General features: G+C 46.5%; 1 protein-coding gene across 2 annotated transcripts in view; it reads left to right on the top strand.

The window, feature by feature from the left end:
- Positions 1-12,600, top strand: part of NHERF2 (NHERF family PDZ scaffold protein 2) — a 59,322-nt gene that overhangs the window by 39,723 nt on the left and 6,999 nt on the right. The window contains exons 3-6 of one of the 2 annotated variants that reach the window (XM_083474018.1): positions 2,153-2,332; positions 4,833-4,986; positions 8,667-8,710; positions 9,804-9,866. In XM_083474018.1, the coding sequence (XP_083330144.1) occupies positions 2,153-2,332; positions 4,833-4,986; positions 8,667-8,710; positions 9,804-9,866 (441 nt within the window). The remainder of the gene's footprint in view (positions 1-2,152; positions 2,333-4,832; positions 4,987-8,666; positions 8,711-9,803; positions 9,867-12,600) is intronic. The other variant, XM_083474019.1, reaches the window with a different exon arrangement.

Consider the following 12,600-nt stretch of genomic DNA (forward strand, 5'->3'; position numbering starts at 1 on the left):
CTTGCACCTTTTTAAAAGGGTGAAATGCTAAGGCAGGGGTCCCCAAGATGCAATTGCCCCAGTGCTGAACTCAGCCCAACACTGCTCAAATAGTAAAGACTTTGTGTTGACATGGGAACTGTCCCCTCCAGCCACAACTGCCTCTCCCTAGATATGTCACCTCACTTGTTTGTGGCCCTGTGGTGCTCTTGTGGTACCTGTGGTTCGCTCACAGGAAACCCACAACCTTTTGGAAGAGAAAAAACACTGATGTGTGGAAAGCCACAGATTTCTAGGACTCACCAAGCACTTGAATTTCTTTGCATAGGTGTTGTCTCCAGCTAAGTTCTTCTTAGACCCACTGAAAATAATGAACCTAAGTTAATCATGTTTCCCAAGTTAACAATGGGTCTGCTCTGAGTAAAGTTATTAGTGGATCAAGGCAATGGAGTGACTGCCCTGTGAAGAAAGCTTGCAGTGTTTGGGACTTCTTAGTTTACAGAAAAGGCAAGAAAGAGATGACATGATAGAAGTCTCTCAAGGCACTAGAACTTGTGGACATCTAATGAAGCTGAATGTTGGAAAGTACTTCTTCATGCAATGCATAGTTAAACTGTGTAACTCACTCCCACAGGGGACAATGATGGCCACCAACATGAAAGGCTTTAGAAGAGGAGTAGACTAGAGGAAAAGGCTATCAGTAGCTATTGCCCATGATGGCTTTGTTCTTGCCTCCACAGTCAGTACTTCTGAAAACCAGTTGTTGGAAACCACAGGAGGGGAAAGTGTTCTTGTGCTCAGGTGCTCCTTGCGAGTTTCCCACAGGCATCTGGTTGGCCAGGATGCTGGGCTAGATGGCCCATAGCCCTGATCCAGCAGGTTCTTCTTATGTTCTGAGGGACACTGTGTTAATGTTTTGATTTTGAAAATCAAGTGTGTCTGATCCATTCAAATTTACTAATGTTTTGGATTGTGAAAAATGCTACATTCTAAATTGTGCCTTGCCGGTGTGCTGTAAACCAGGGGGGTTTCCAAACTGTGCTCTGAGGATCACCAGTGGTCCATGAGCTTAATTCAGGTGGTCCACAGCATTCCTGTGAAGATCAGGACCCACAGCTGTGATGGACTGTGGTAGCAGATGCTTTGGGACAGATTGGAAGTGGCAGGTGGGATGAAGTGACTTGAAAGAGGCCAAGGGAGTATTAGCAATCAGAAATGGATTGCAATGCATTTTGAATTGTGGGAATTAAAATAGTGATGCCAAAACCATGCAGCGTCTAGAATAGTGCGTTGCAATTGCGACATTAAGTGGTCTGCCTATTGACCTGTAGCAATTTTCAAGAGCTCCTTGGAAGCTGCTGCTGTAAACCAGAGACTATTTTGCTGGAAAAGAAGTTCACTTCTGCAATTGGAGTAGGTTATGTGAATTGCATGTATTTGCACCATGGCATCTTAGTTTTGCATCATTTATTCTGCTTCCAACTTTCAGGTTCAAGTAATTTGAAAAATTGTCAGCAAGGAAAAGTGTTGATGAAGGAATGCTTTCTGGAGACCACCGTTGGACAGAGTGCTTTTGTGCTCAAATCCTGTGTGTGGGTTTCCACTGGGGCATCTTGTTGGCCACTGTGAGAACAGGATGCTGGACTGGACGGGCCATTGGCTTGATCCAGCAGGGCTCTACTTCTGTTCTTAATTGAAGGCAGAAGGACGGAGAGTCTCCACAGTCATAACGGATAGGAACACATGTTGTTTTTTCAATGTCCACACATTTAGCTAATGATAGGCCGCTCACCCCGTTTTTTGGCAGCATTTACCCTCTCAGATAATCCTATGTAGGGTGTTTCGTTTAAGATCTGGTTGGTCAGGCGTGCTTTGAAGTGGGAGAGGGCCCTGAACGGGTGGGTCTAATTTTATCCTTTTGTCACTTAGCAAGCGTATTAAATTTATTCTGTCAGGAGGGACTGGACAATTGGTTTTTAACAAATGCACTTCCTCTAATTGAGTCTATTTTTAACCTGCCCCTGTTTGGCCTTGTGGAGATGGGTGGGTGTCTCCTGTTCAGGGCTGTTTCCTTAGTGCATTTTTTCTTATTGTGTGACACTTTTTATTTCTACAAAGAAAGAGAAAGAAACAATCCCACACAACAATGGCCTCTTTTCCTTCCCAAATCCAGGATCTGAACGGGCAACCCAAGGACCTCTGCCCACGACTTTGCCATCTCAAGAAAGGCCCCACTGGCTACGGGTTCAACCTCCACAGTGAGAAAGCCAGGCCCGGGCAGTTCATTCGGTCAGTAGACCCGGATTCACCAGCATCCAAGGCAGGACTCCGACCGCAGGACAAACTCGTTGAGGTAACGGATGACAGCTTGAAGGGAGGAGGACCTAGGAGCAGAAGCACTCAGCCTCCGCCTGAACACTTCCACAGTAGCCCATTGCCCTGGAATTGTTCATTCACCTTTTTATGCAGAGCCCACACTATGACACTGTCAAAGACCTGCATGTTGGTGTTTGAATGCTGTCTGTTCCCAGTCAGTTTGTTGCAAGGTGCCTTCCTGCAGTGTTTCTCCATGAAAGAAAACGTGCTTCTGAGCATGTGCAGAGTAGCATTCTCTCATCACTGAGCAGCTGCTTCCAACATCTGAGATGCTCAGGCAGGGTTAAATTCCAGGGGGAAAAAAATAGTTTGGAAACCCTGAACCCCCATGTTTCGGAAAGAGAGAGAGAACAATTGCTCATCTCTGCGGTTGCCTCTTCTTGCCCTCTCTGCAGGAACACACCTGTTCTGCAGCGACATAACTCTCTCACTTTCTCTCCCCTGAATCTTTAATGCCTGCAGTGCAACAGTACATGTGTGTGCGTGTGCACATGAGAGGGAGGGATATGTGAGAGGGAGGTAGGAGAGGCCACCTAGGAGGCAGGCGTGTTCATGAAGACAGATTTTGCTTCCAGCACTCAATATGTCACCGATAGGTGGCTGATTATTAATTTAGCAACCCCCTGGCACGTTTCCTGAAGTGCACAAAGAGGGGAGGAGGTGAACCTGTGGAATTTGGAAACCTGATCCCAGCTCTTAGGGGCTCCCATAAATGTTTGATGCTCAGCAGCTCCTCTGTTTGGGTTGCGGTGCCTGTTCTTGTGAGGTGGGGGGGGGAGGAACTGTTCGGCCTCTGCTTCATGTTTTTCTTGCCTCGTCTTCTTTCTCTTTGCACCTGTCTCCAGCTTTGAAGCAACTGCCTGCAAAGGTGCAGGCTGCAGGTGGCAACAACAAGTGTTCAAATGGAGACAGTGTCCCAGCCAGAAGCCCTTGGGAGGCTTTGAAGAGCTCTCCTTGGCTTCTGGCTCCCCTCCAGCTTCACCTTCCTGTTGGCTACTTGAGGCAGGCAGCTGAGTCTGTAGTGGAAGAGCGGTCAGGGCCTGCCTCTGGCAAGAGAAGCCATTTGGGTGGTTGCTAGGAAATGGAGGCCCTCAGAAGAGCCGAGGGTTTTGTATTCCCGCACCAGAGTGCGGTCTGCTTCGCTGGGGGACTCCAAGCTTATTTTTTTACGTACTTACTTACTTACTACATTTAAATCGTGCCTTTTCTTCTGAGGAGCTGAAGGTGGTTTACATGGTGCTTCCCTCGCCTCACTCCATTTTATCCTCACAACAATCTTGTGAGGTAATATAGGCTGACAGACAGTGACTGGCCAAAGGTCATATGCTGTGAGTTTAGCAACTGTGGTCCAGGGTATCTTCAGGCTCGCCTGATCCCTTAGATCCTTGCCCAATCACTGAGATCTTTCAGGGAGTCTCTGTTGGTGGTCACCCATAGCTCAGGTGCATCGTTTGTAACTACCAGAAGCATTCAGTGTAGTGGGACCAAGCCTGTGGAACTCCCTCCCACCTGAGGTTAGACAGGCCCCATCCTTGCTGAACTTCAGGTGCATGACAAAAACTGGCTTGTTCCAGCAGATATTTTAAAATAGTGGTTGGTTTTATGATTAACTTTTAATTGTTTTATTCTCTGTATGGTTTATTTTTATGGACTGCCCCCACACCCCGAAATGCTGGTGATGGAGCAGTAGAGAAATTACTTTAAAAAACCAAGCAACAACTTAACCACAACTTTGGTTTGATAGGTGAACTCAACACCTTTGCGGGGCTAAGAGCAGCCAGGTCAGGTGTATTTGGGGGGAGGTGTAATCCAGATGGGGAGCATATTCTGGATCAGAGCCTCACGACTGCTTTTGCTCCAGGATAAGCACTTGGCTAAGCATGTCACTACCTTGCCCATGTAACTAGTTTGCTGACATTTCCCCTCCAAATCCCCAAAATAATAATAAAAAGAAAACGGGCAAAGCAGAAAGCAGCAGCACACCACATGATGAACTGATTAATTGCCTTCTATTGTCAGGTGATAATTGGCGCCCGGGCATGAACAAAATGATCCCCTTTGCTCCATTATCCTAGGCTAGCAAGAAAAGGGCAGTGATTGTTTGTCAAAGCCGTGAGAGTGAATTTCCCCTTTGTCCTGGTTTAAAATAGCAGATCATAGCAGAACCATTCCCCTCTGGCTGCTGTTGGTTCCTTTGTTCTAAAAGGGACAAAACCTTTCAGCTCTTTATATCTATCTATTGGAAGGGGGGGGAGCAGTTTGTTACAAAATCTAATGCTAGATTAAAACAAAAGAAGAGACCAGCTGGATCAGGCCAAGGGAGGTGCCATCCAGTCCAGCATCCTGCTCTCACAGGGGCCAACCAGATACCCCAAAGATCTCCAAACTGTCTCCCAAGGCAGCCCCATGTGAAATGCATTGTGGTAATCCATCCATTCATTCTCTCCCTCCTACCTCTCTGGTTTTCTCTCCCTCAGGTCAACGGGATCAACGTCGAGGGCCTGAAGCATTCTGAGGTAGTGTCACATATCAAGTCCAAGGAGCATGAAGCCACACTGCTAGTTGTGGACCCAGAAACAGATGAGTATTTCAAGAAACTGGGCATCACCCCTACAGAGGAGCACATCGGAGGTAAAACATTTCTCCTCCCTAGAACCAACTTTAGCAGAGGGGGCAGGGATTTTGCAAGGGAGATAGATGTCCCTGTATAGGCCCCATCTACACTATACATTTAAAGCACAATAATACTACAGTGGTACCTCGGGTTACATACTCTTCAGGTTACATACGCTTCAGGTTACAGACTCCGCTAACCCATAAATAGTACCTCAAGTTAAGAACTTTGCTTCAGGATGAGAACAGAAATCGTGCTCCGGTGGCGTGGCGGCAGCAGGAGGCCCCATTAGCTAAAGTGGTGCTTCAGGTTAAGAACAGTTTCAGGTTAAGAATGGACCTCCAGAACAAATTAAGTACTTAACCCGAGGTACCACTGTACTTTAAACAGCCACAGCTCCCCCCCCCCCGGGAACTGTAGTTTGTTATGGATGCTGAAATTTGTTAGCAGACCTCTGTTCCCCTCACAGACTAGTATTACCAGAGAACCTAACCAATAAAAGTACAGCAAAGGGAATGAAAACAAATGACACTTTTTCAGTAGAGTAGCACCCCTTTATTATGTACCCAGTATCAGGGGGAAACCCGACACCCCCATTATATAATTTTTTGGGCTCATATGATTTTGTACTGTGGTTCTCACCACACGACTGGAAGTATAATGCGGTGAGATACAAAACAATCTGTAGTTCCCAGAATTCTTTTGGGGAAGCCATGACTGTGTAAAGTGGCAGGTTAACTGCTTTAAATGAATAGTGTGGATGTGGGATACGCAGGTTCTCTTCTCCGCCACAATTTCATCTTCACAACAACCCTGCAAGGAATGACTGGCCCAAGCTTTCCCAGTGAGCAAGATGGCCGAGTGGGGATTTAAACCTGCAGTCTCCCCCTAGCTTGACGCTCCACAGCAGTTGTGATGGCTGGGCCTGATGGGAGTTGTAGTCTGAAACATCTGGAAGGCACCCAGTTTGGATAGCCTGCTCTTTAGTTAGCATCAAAGCATGTTCCTTGTCTGCAGTACCCGTTAACAATGAAACATCTTGGAATCATCTCTCTCTGCTTGAAGTTTCTGCAATCACTCCAATCTTGCCAAGGAAGAGAGTTGCTCTGGGCATGTGCAGAGTTTCCCCCTTCATCACAGAAACTGCAACCAGGTTCCATGCACTGGGGATGAAGGGGAGAAGAGCTCTGCCAGGTTTCAGCTCCAGACACTTTCACAAACGAAGCACCAGCCACTGGCCTGGATTCAAGTAGAGAGCAACATTTTGCAAAATAGCCGTTTTTTAAAAAAACTAGCAGTGGATACCCCCTCTACTGGCCTTGCAGTTTTTGAGTTTTGTAAGCTGTTGCTTAGCCAGATTTGGGGGGGGGGGTGTGGAGAGACCACTGGGTTCCACCAAGCATCCATATCCCTGCTCTCCTTGCAACCCCCAATCCTCCTTCCTTGGCTGGGTTGAATGGAGAGCTCTGTGTGTTTTTAACACAGCTGTTTCTTATCTAACTAAGCTGAGTTCTGCCTCCAGTGCTGGATTGTCTTTTCCTGGCCTTCAGTGGAGAGAGGAATCCAAAAGAACGACTTGGAACAATTCAGAACTGGAGGGGGGCGGGCGGTGGATGTAGAGAAATGGTGTCAGATGCTGAGAGCAGGAGCAAAATAAGAGATAGGGTCAGGGAGAAACTCTTTTTCTTTCTTGGCATGGTGGATAATAAAGCCCCTGTTCTCCACTTGAGGAGATGCAGCTAGTATGGTCACCCAGTCCCAGAAAGTATGAAGGGTTTCGGGTTGTCTCTTGGAGTGCTGAGGCCTGTTTTCAAGCGATAGCTGAGGGGGAGGAGGAGGGCCAGACCAGCTGCTGCTGAGTTACAGGCAAAGGAGAGAAAGAGAGGGAAGTCTTGCAGGAGTGATGAGGCCTTTAGAGCCCACATCCACAGGATATCAGTAGGGATGCTTCTGTTTATGAAATCGTTGCTGCATGTTGACTGTTACAGATTGTCTGGTTCCTCCATTTGCTCCTGATGTTGTAGAATAACTTTATGGGCTAAATCTGGGACAGGAAGAGACTACACAGCAGGTAGAGTGTTAGACCACAGTGAACCTGGGTTCGCATTCCTACTCATCGTCAGAGGTCTTGTGGGGACTTTGGTTCTAATTTATCCAAGAGCATAAAGGCAGCCTTGCTGAATCTGGCCAGTGGCCTGTTTAGTCCAGCATCCTATTCTTAAGCAGGGCCTGCATGCAGTATTTATATATATTTCTCTCTATATATATCAGTGGCGTAGCGTGGGTTGTCAGCACCCGGGGCAAGGCAAGTAATTTGTGCCCCCTAACCCATGGATTTGCCCCCCCTAACCCTAACCCCCAGATGTTGCACCCGGTGCGGCCGGCCCCCCCTGCACCCCCCAAGCTACGCCACTGCTCTCTATATATACATACAGAGAGATAAATATCTCCTAACATTCAAAGTGGTTTACAAGGGAGACAAAACAATAACATTATCAATGAGAATATTAACAACAATAATTTAAGACTTTCAAAAATTTAAAATAACAATACACTATATGCATAGGCTTGTCTAAACAAAAATGTTTTTAGTGGGCACTGAAAAGAGTACAGTGAAGGTGCCTGCCTGATATCAATAAGCAGGGAGTTCCAAAGTGTAGAAGTTGCCGCACTAAAAGGTTTCTTCCAGATGTTGAATGGGTATTATGCAGCACCTGTAAAAGTGCCAGTTCCAAAGATCTGACCTGATAAAATAACATTTATGCCTGAAGATATTCCTGAAATATATCTGAAAGAATACCTGATAGGATGTTTATTATTATTATTGTTATTATCTTCATCATCATCTGTCAAGATACAAGTCAGTGAAAACATAATAACAATAAGAAAGGAAAAGAAATGTTAGCAATGCGTATGCACAAAAAAGGAGAATAGGCATAGCGAATGCAATACTATGTGTCTAAATAGAGTTAATGTATCTACTTTAATGATCTACAACGTTCTTAAGAGTGTGCATAGTTTTATATTTTCCTGTCAATACATTATGAAAATGCTCCATTTTCTGCAGAAAGATTATGACGTTGCCTTCCTTCACTTAATTTTGGGGGGGAAATTAAAGGGACTTTATAAGGATGCCCCCCTGAGCCCACTAGAGCAGTGGTGGGGAACCTCCATCTTACGGGTGCCTCTATACCTGATGTCATGTGGCAAAAATGCAACTCTCTGCTAAAAGTGAAGTTGCCTTGACAAGTGTTGCCATAGTCCCTGGCACTTGCAAAGGCACAGGGTTTTGCAAGACCTGGCAGACAGCTGGGCCATGGTGCCTGCAAAGCACTGTGCCTAAACAAAAATGTTTTAAGCAGGTGCCAGAAAGAATACAGTGAAGGCGCCCGCCTGATGTCAATAGGCGGAAGCTCCAAAGTGCAGCATTCATGCAATCAAAGTCACAGCTGGTTTGGCCCTCAGAAGGACATAGGAACAACCCTCACCTGCAAATGTTTGGTGGGGCTTCATGGGGAGCCTTTGGGGGGGTATGTTTAATAGATTATTGTATTTTAATGTTCTGTTGGAAGCCGCCCAGAGTGGCTGGGGAAGCCCAGCCAGATGGGTGGGGTATAAATAATAAATTATTATCAGGACATTTGTTGAGTTTCCACATGACTGTATTCAACTGGGGTTCTTTCTCCTTTGCCTTCAGGTGGACTTCCTCAGCCCATGACCAATGGGTCAGCACAAACGCAGGTAAGCGATGGGTATGGATGGGTAAATCTGTCTGTTTCTGTCTATCTTGGTTTCTTATTCTTCCATTCTTAAGTTCAGTTCTCCATATCATTGGGCATTTCCCCCTCATGAAAATATCCGCATTTTAGTGCATTTCCCCCCTGATATACACATTATTGTATGCAGTTTTACCCAATATACACATCCTTTTGCAAAGCAATTTCCTGGAATAAGAAGCATTTTGATGCATACCTGACCCTAGTATATTCATTTTTGTACACTTTCTCTGCCTGGAGAACTGCACTGCAAAATTGGGAGGAATGCCAACTTTGAAAGATGACTGTGTTTTGAGTTCCAGTTTGGTTTGCCTTGAAATGTAGACTGAATCAACTTCCACCCTTACCCTGTTACCTGTTCAGAATGTACAGCAGAGCTGAGTGCAGTTTTCTTCAGCCTGATGCTGTACAGGTGTGTTGGACTACAACTCCCATCAGCCCCAGCCAGCATGGTGCCCGTGTCCTTGTTCCATAGTGGCTGGGGCTGATGGGAGTTGTAGTCCAACACACCTGCAGGGCACAAGGCTGGGGAATTCTAGTTTTCTGCCAGGTATTCACCTTGAGTCACAAATTTAAGATGTGACACATAGGACACGTCCATTTCGGATTAACGAGATCCCTGGCTATCTTCCTTCACTCTCCTCCGGTTTCTGTGGCTTCAGCAACCTTTGGCCCAACTTATTTAGATCTGTCTTCCCTCAGTGCTAGGAAATGAGATGGATCACATGAGATCGAAGGGCCGCAGCCTATAATGAGAAAGCCTTATCAAACTGACCCAACACAATATGCTGCCTTTTCTTAAGAACTTCCGTGACTTGTTCTCTGCCTGGAAATTTATTGTGAGCCATCCAGGGGAAAGATTGCAATGGAGATTGTGTGGGTTGACCCACCTTCCTGTTCTTCTTTGTGGCCCATGTTTCCCCAAGTGGCACCACCACGCTCACCATGCTGGCACAAAACCTCAAGGCACTGTCCTACAGCTGTCCAAATCGTGTTCTTAACCCCTCCAATTCCACTTTTCTTGTAATAAACACACACCCTCTTTCCATTCCTGACAGCTGAATGGGGGATCCATGTCCTCGTCCCACAGCGATTGCCAAAGTCCTGAGAAGGAGTCTGAGGTAAACAAAGTGATCCCATTTCTTGACCTGCCCAAACACTGCACAGGAAACCTCATATATATTCTTTCTTTTCCCACCACCTTTGCATTGCTAAGAAAATCCCCTGGACCTGCATCCTTCCAGGGGTCCCCCTCTGGATCCTGCCCCTTCTTCCTCCTCCTTCTGCCTCTGCCAAGTTCTTCCTCTTCCTCCTTCTCAGTGTCTCTGTGGCATCCACCCATCTTCTTTTTTCTCCTGCTTCTATTATGGAACAGGCTTTTGTCTTCTGCTCATCTGGACTGGGACATTTTCCTGCTTTCTGGCCTTTCACCTCTTGCAAATCCCAGGGGCATTTCTGCACTGACTACCTCCTGCACAACTTTTCCAAGCCTGTCACCCTTCATGTGGCTTTAGGATCAGTGAGTGGTGCCCCTCTCAATAGTTCTGCCACCCTTAGATGTTTGGCGTGGTAGTGGCCTGGGGGAGGGCATTCCCCGTGGCAGCCCCAAAATTGTGGAATTCCCTCCCCACAGAGGTGCACCTGGCACCTTCATAGTGCAGCCTCTTGACCCTGGCCTCTTGGACACCTGAGATGTATATTTTTTAGGACCCACCCTATTTTTGTGACTGCTCCTGTCAACCTAGCAGTTCGAAAGCACATCAAAGTGCAAGTAGATAAATAGGTACCGCTCCAGCGGGAAGGTAAATAGCGCTTCCGTGCACTGCTCTGGTTCGCCAGAAGCGGCTTAGTCATGCTGGCCACATGACCCAGAAGCTATACCCCGGCTCCCTTGGCCAATAAAGCAAGATGAGCGCCGCAACCCCAGAGTCGGCCACGACTGGACCTAATGGTCAGGGGTCCCTTTACCTTTAATATTGTTTTGGGGGACCGTTAAGTCTAGAGAAAAGGCGAGCAAGGGATGACGTGATGAAGATTTATAAAAATTATCTGTGCAATGGAGAAAGTGGCTAGAGAAAAGCTGCTCTTCCTCTCTCATAGCACTAGAACCCATAGCCATCCAATGAAGCTGAATGCTGAAAGAATCAGATAAAAGTCCTTCCTCATGCAGTGCGTAGTTAAGCTATGGAACTCCCTCAAGAGGCAGCAATGGCCACCAACCTTGCTTCAAAAGCGGATTGGACAAATTTGTGGGGGATAAGGCTATCAATGACTACTAGCCACAGTGGCTATTAGCCTGATCCAGCAGAGCTCTTCTTAAGTCCTTCTTTTTATATTGTTATAACCTGCCCTGCGACCTTATGGCAATGGGCATGTCATAAAAAAATAGTATTAATTGTAACAACGTGGATAGGAAATGTAGTTGTTGTTGATGTTGCTGCTGCTGCCATGTAAGGCTTTCCACTCCAAAATTTAGCTTCCCTACTCCCTCCTTCCAAACAAGCAAGTTTTTTTGTGGGTTTTTTTGTCAGCTGTTAAACATCTGCCATGTTCCACCACAGAGGTGGCCTGAGTCAAACTGTCTTCTCTTATTTCTCCTTCCGGGGACCCCTCAGGATGAAAGAAGGAAGAGAACAATAGAAGCCACTAGGAATATGTTGATGTAGGGGGAATATGAACTATTTCTGGCAAAAAAAAAAAAAAGTTAGCAGATTCCCGCTCCCAAACCCCTATACTTTTTTTAAAAAAAAGCTTAATTGCATTCAAATGCGAAGGGAAATACTTGAATGCAATGCAGCTTATTTATTTCCTCACGCTCTGCCACCACTGCAGCCCTGTTTCTTTAAGAGAGAAATATGCAGGCCTTGATTAGAGGAGAGTTTTGTGAAGACCACAGAGAGGCTTGAATTACGGGGGATCCGATCCCTGTTCCTGCAGAGGAGCAACTGGCCTCACTGTTCACTGGAGTCCAAAAACTCTGCATTCTTTCCATGCCGGGTTGGTGGTGAGGGAGAGGAATTATTCACTAGTTTCATCCAGCTTTTGCCAGTGCTGGCTGATGTCCTGCTTTCTTACAGGCTTCATCGGCGTGGTTCCGCTGAGGGCCTTTCTTGGTTTTATCGCCTTGGGTCTCGATCCTGCCATGGGCTTGTGGTTTTGAATAGACATAGGAGGAGAACCCTAAGTGGCACTTAATTGTCCCAGAGGGCCACTCTGATAGGGGAGTGGGGCCAGTGTTAGAAACTCAAGATATGTAAGCTAGGCACCAAATGGCACCTTAAGCTTAGGTTATGTCTATTTGCCAGGGGGTTGGACTTGATGACCCTTGGGGTTCCTTCCAGCACTACAGTTCTATGATTCTATTATCTCAGCTACATTGCCTTACTGTAGCTTGCTCTTACAACAATTCACTTGTCCCAGGAGGCAAGAAGGAGAAACATAAACAGTGGAAATGGAAATAGAATCAACTAGGGGCTAAGGCAGAAGTTTTTAAACTGTGGTCTGTGAGTTCCATTTGCGTGGCCTGTGGAAAGGCTGCAGCGCAGTCGGATGTATCCGCACTTAGTGCTGCACTTCCTTTCCTTGATGTGATGATGGAGGACTAAGATGCTCAGCTAGGGGTCCATGATTTGCTCGGCAGTTCAGGAGCACATGACATGTATCTTTTGCTGTGCATGAGTCAGCTGGCTCAATGGAGATGTCAGTCGCCCAGAAATCTCCACATACTCGCAATTGGACCCGCACCAAGAGCAAAATGCACCTGGTGCCCAGGAAATTTCAAACACTGGGGACAATGACCTACCACCGCTCCCAAGCGGATTTGGCTACCACATCCCAATGCTTTCTGATGCTGCT

Source organism: Podarcis liolepis, assembly GCF_965112155.1.
Source record: "Podarcis liolepis genome assembly, chromosome: 14".
In the NCBI taxonomy this organism is placed as follows: Eukaryota; Metazoa; Chordata; class Lepidosauria; order Squamata; family Lacertidae; genus Podarcis; species Podarcis liolepis.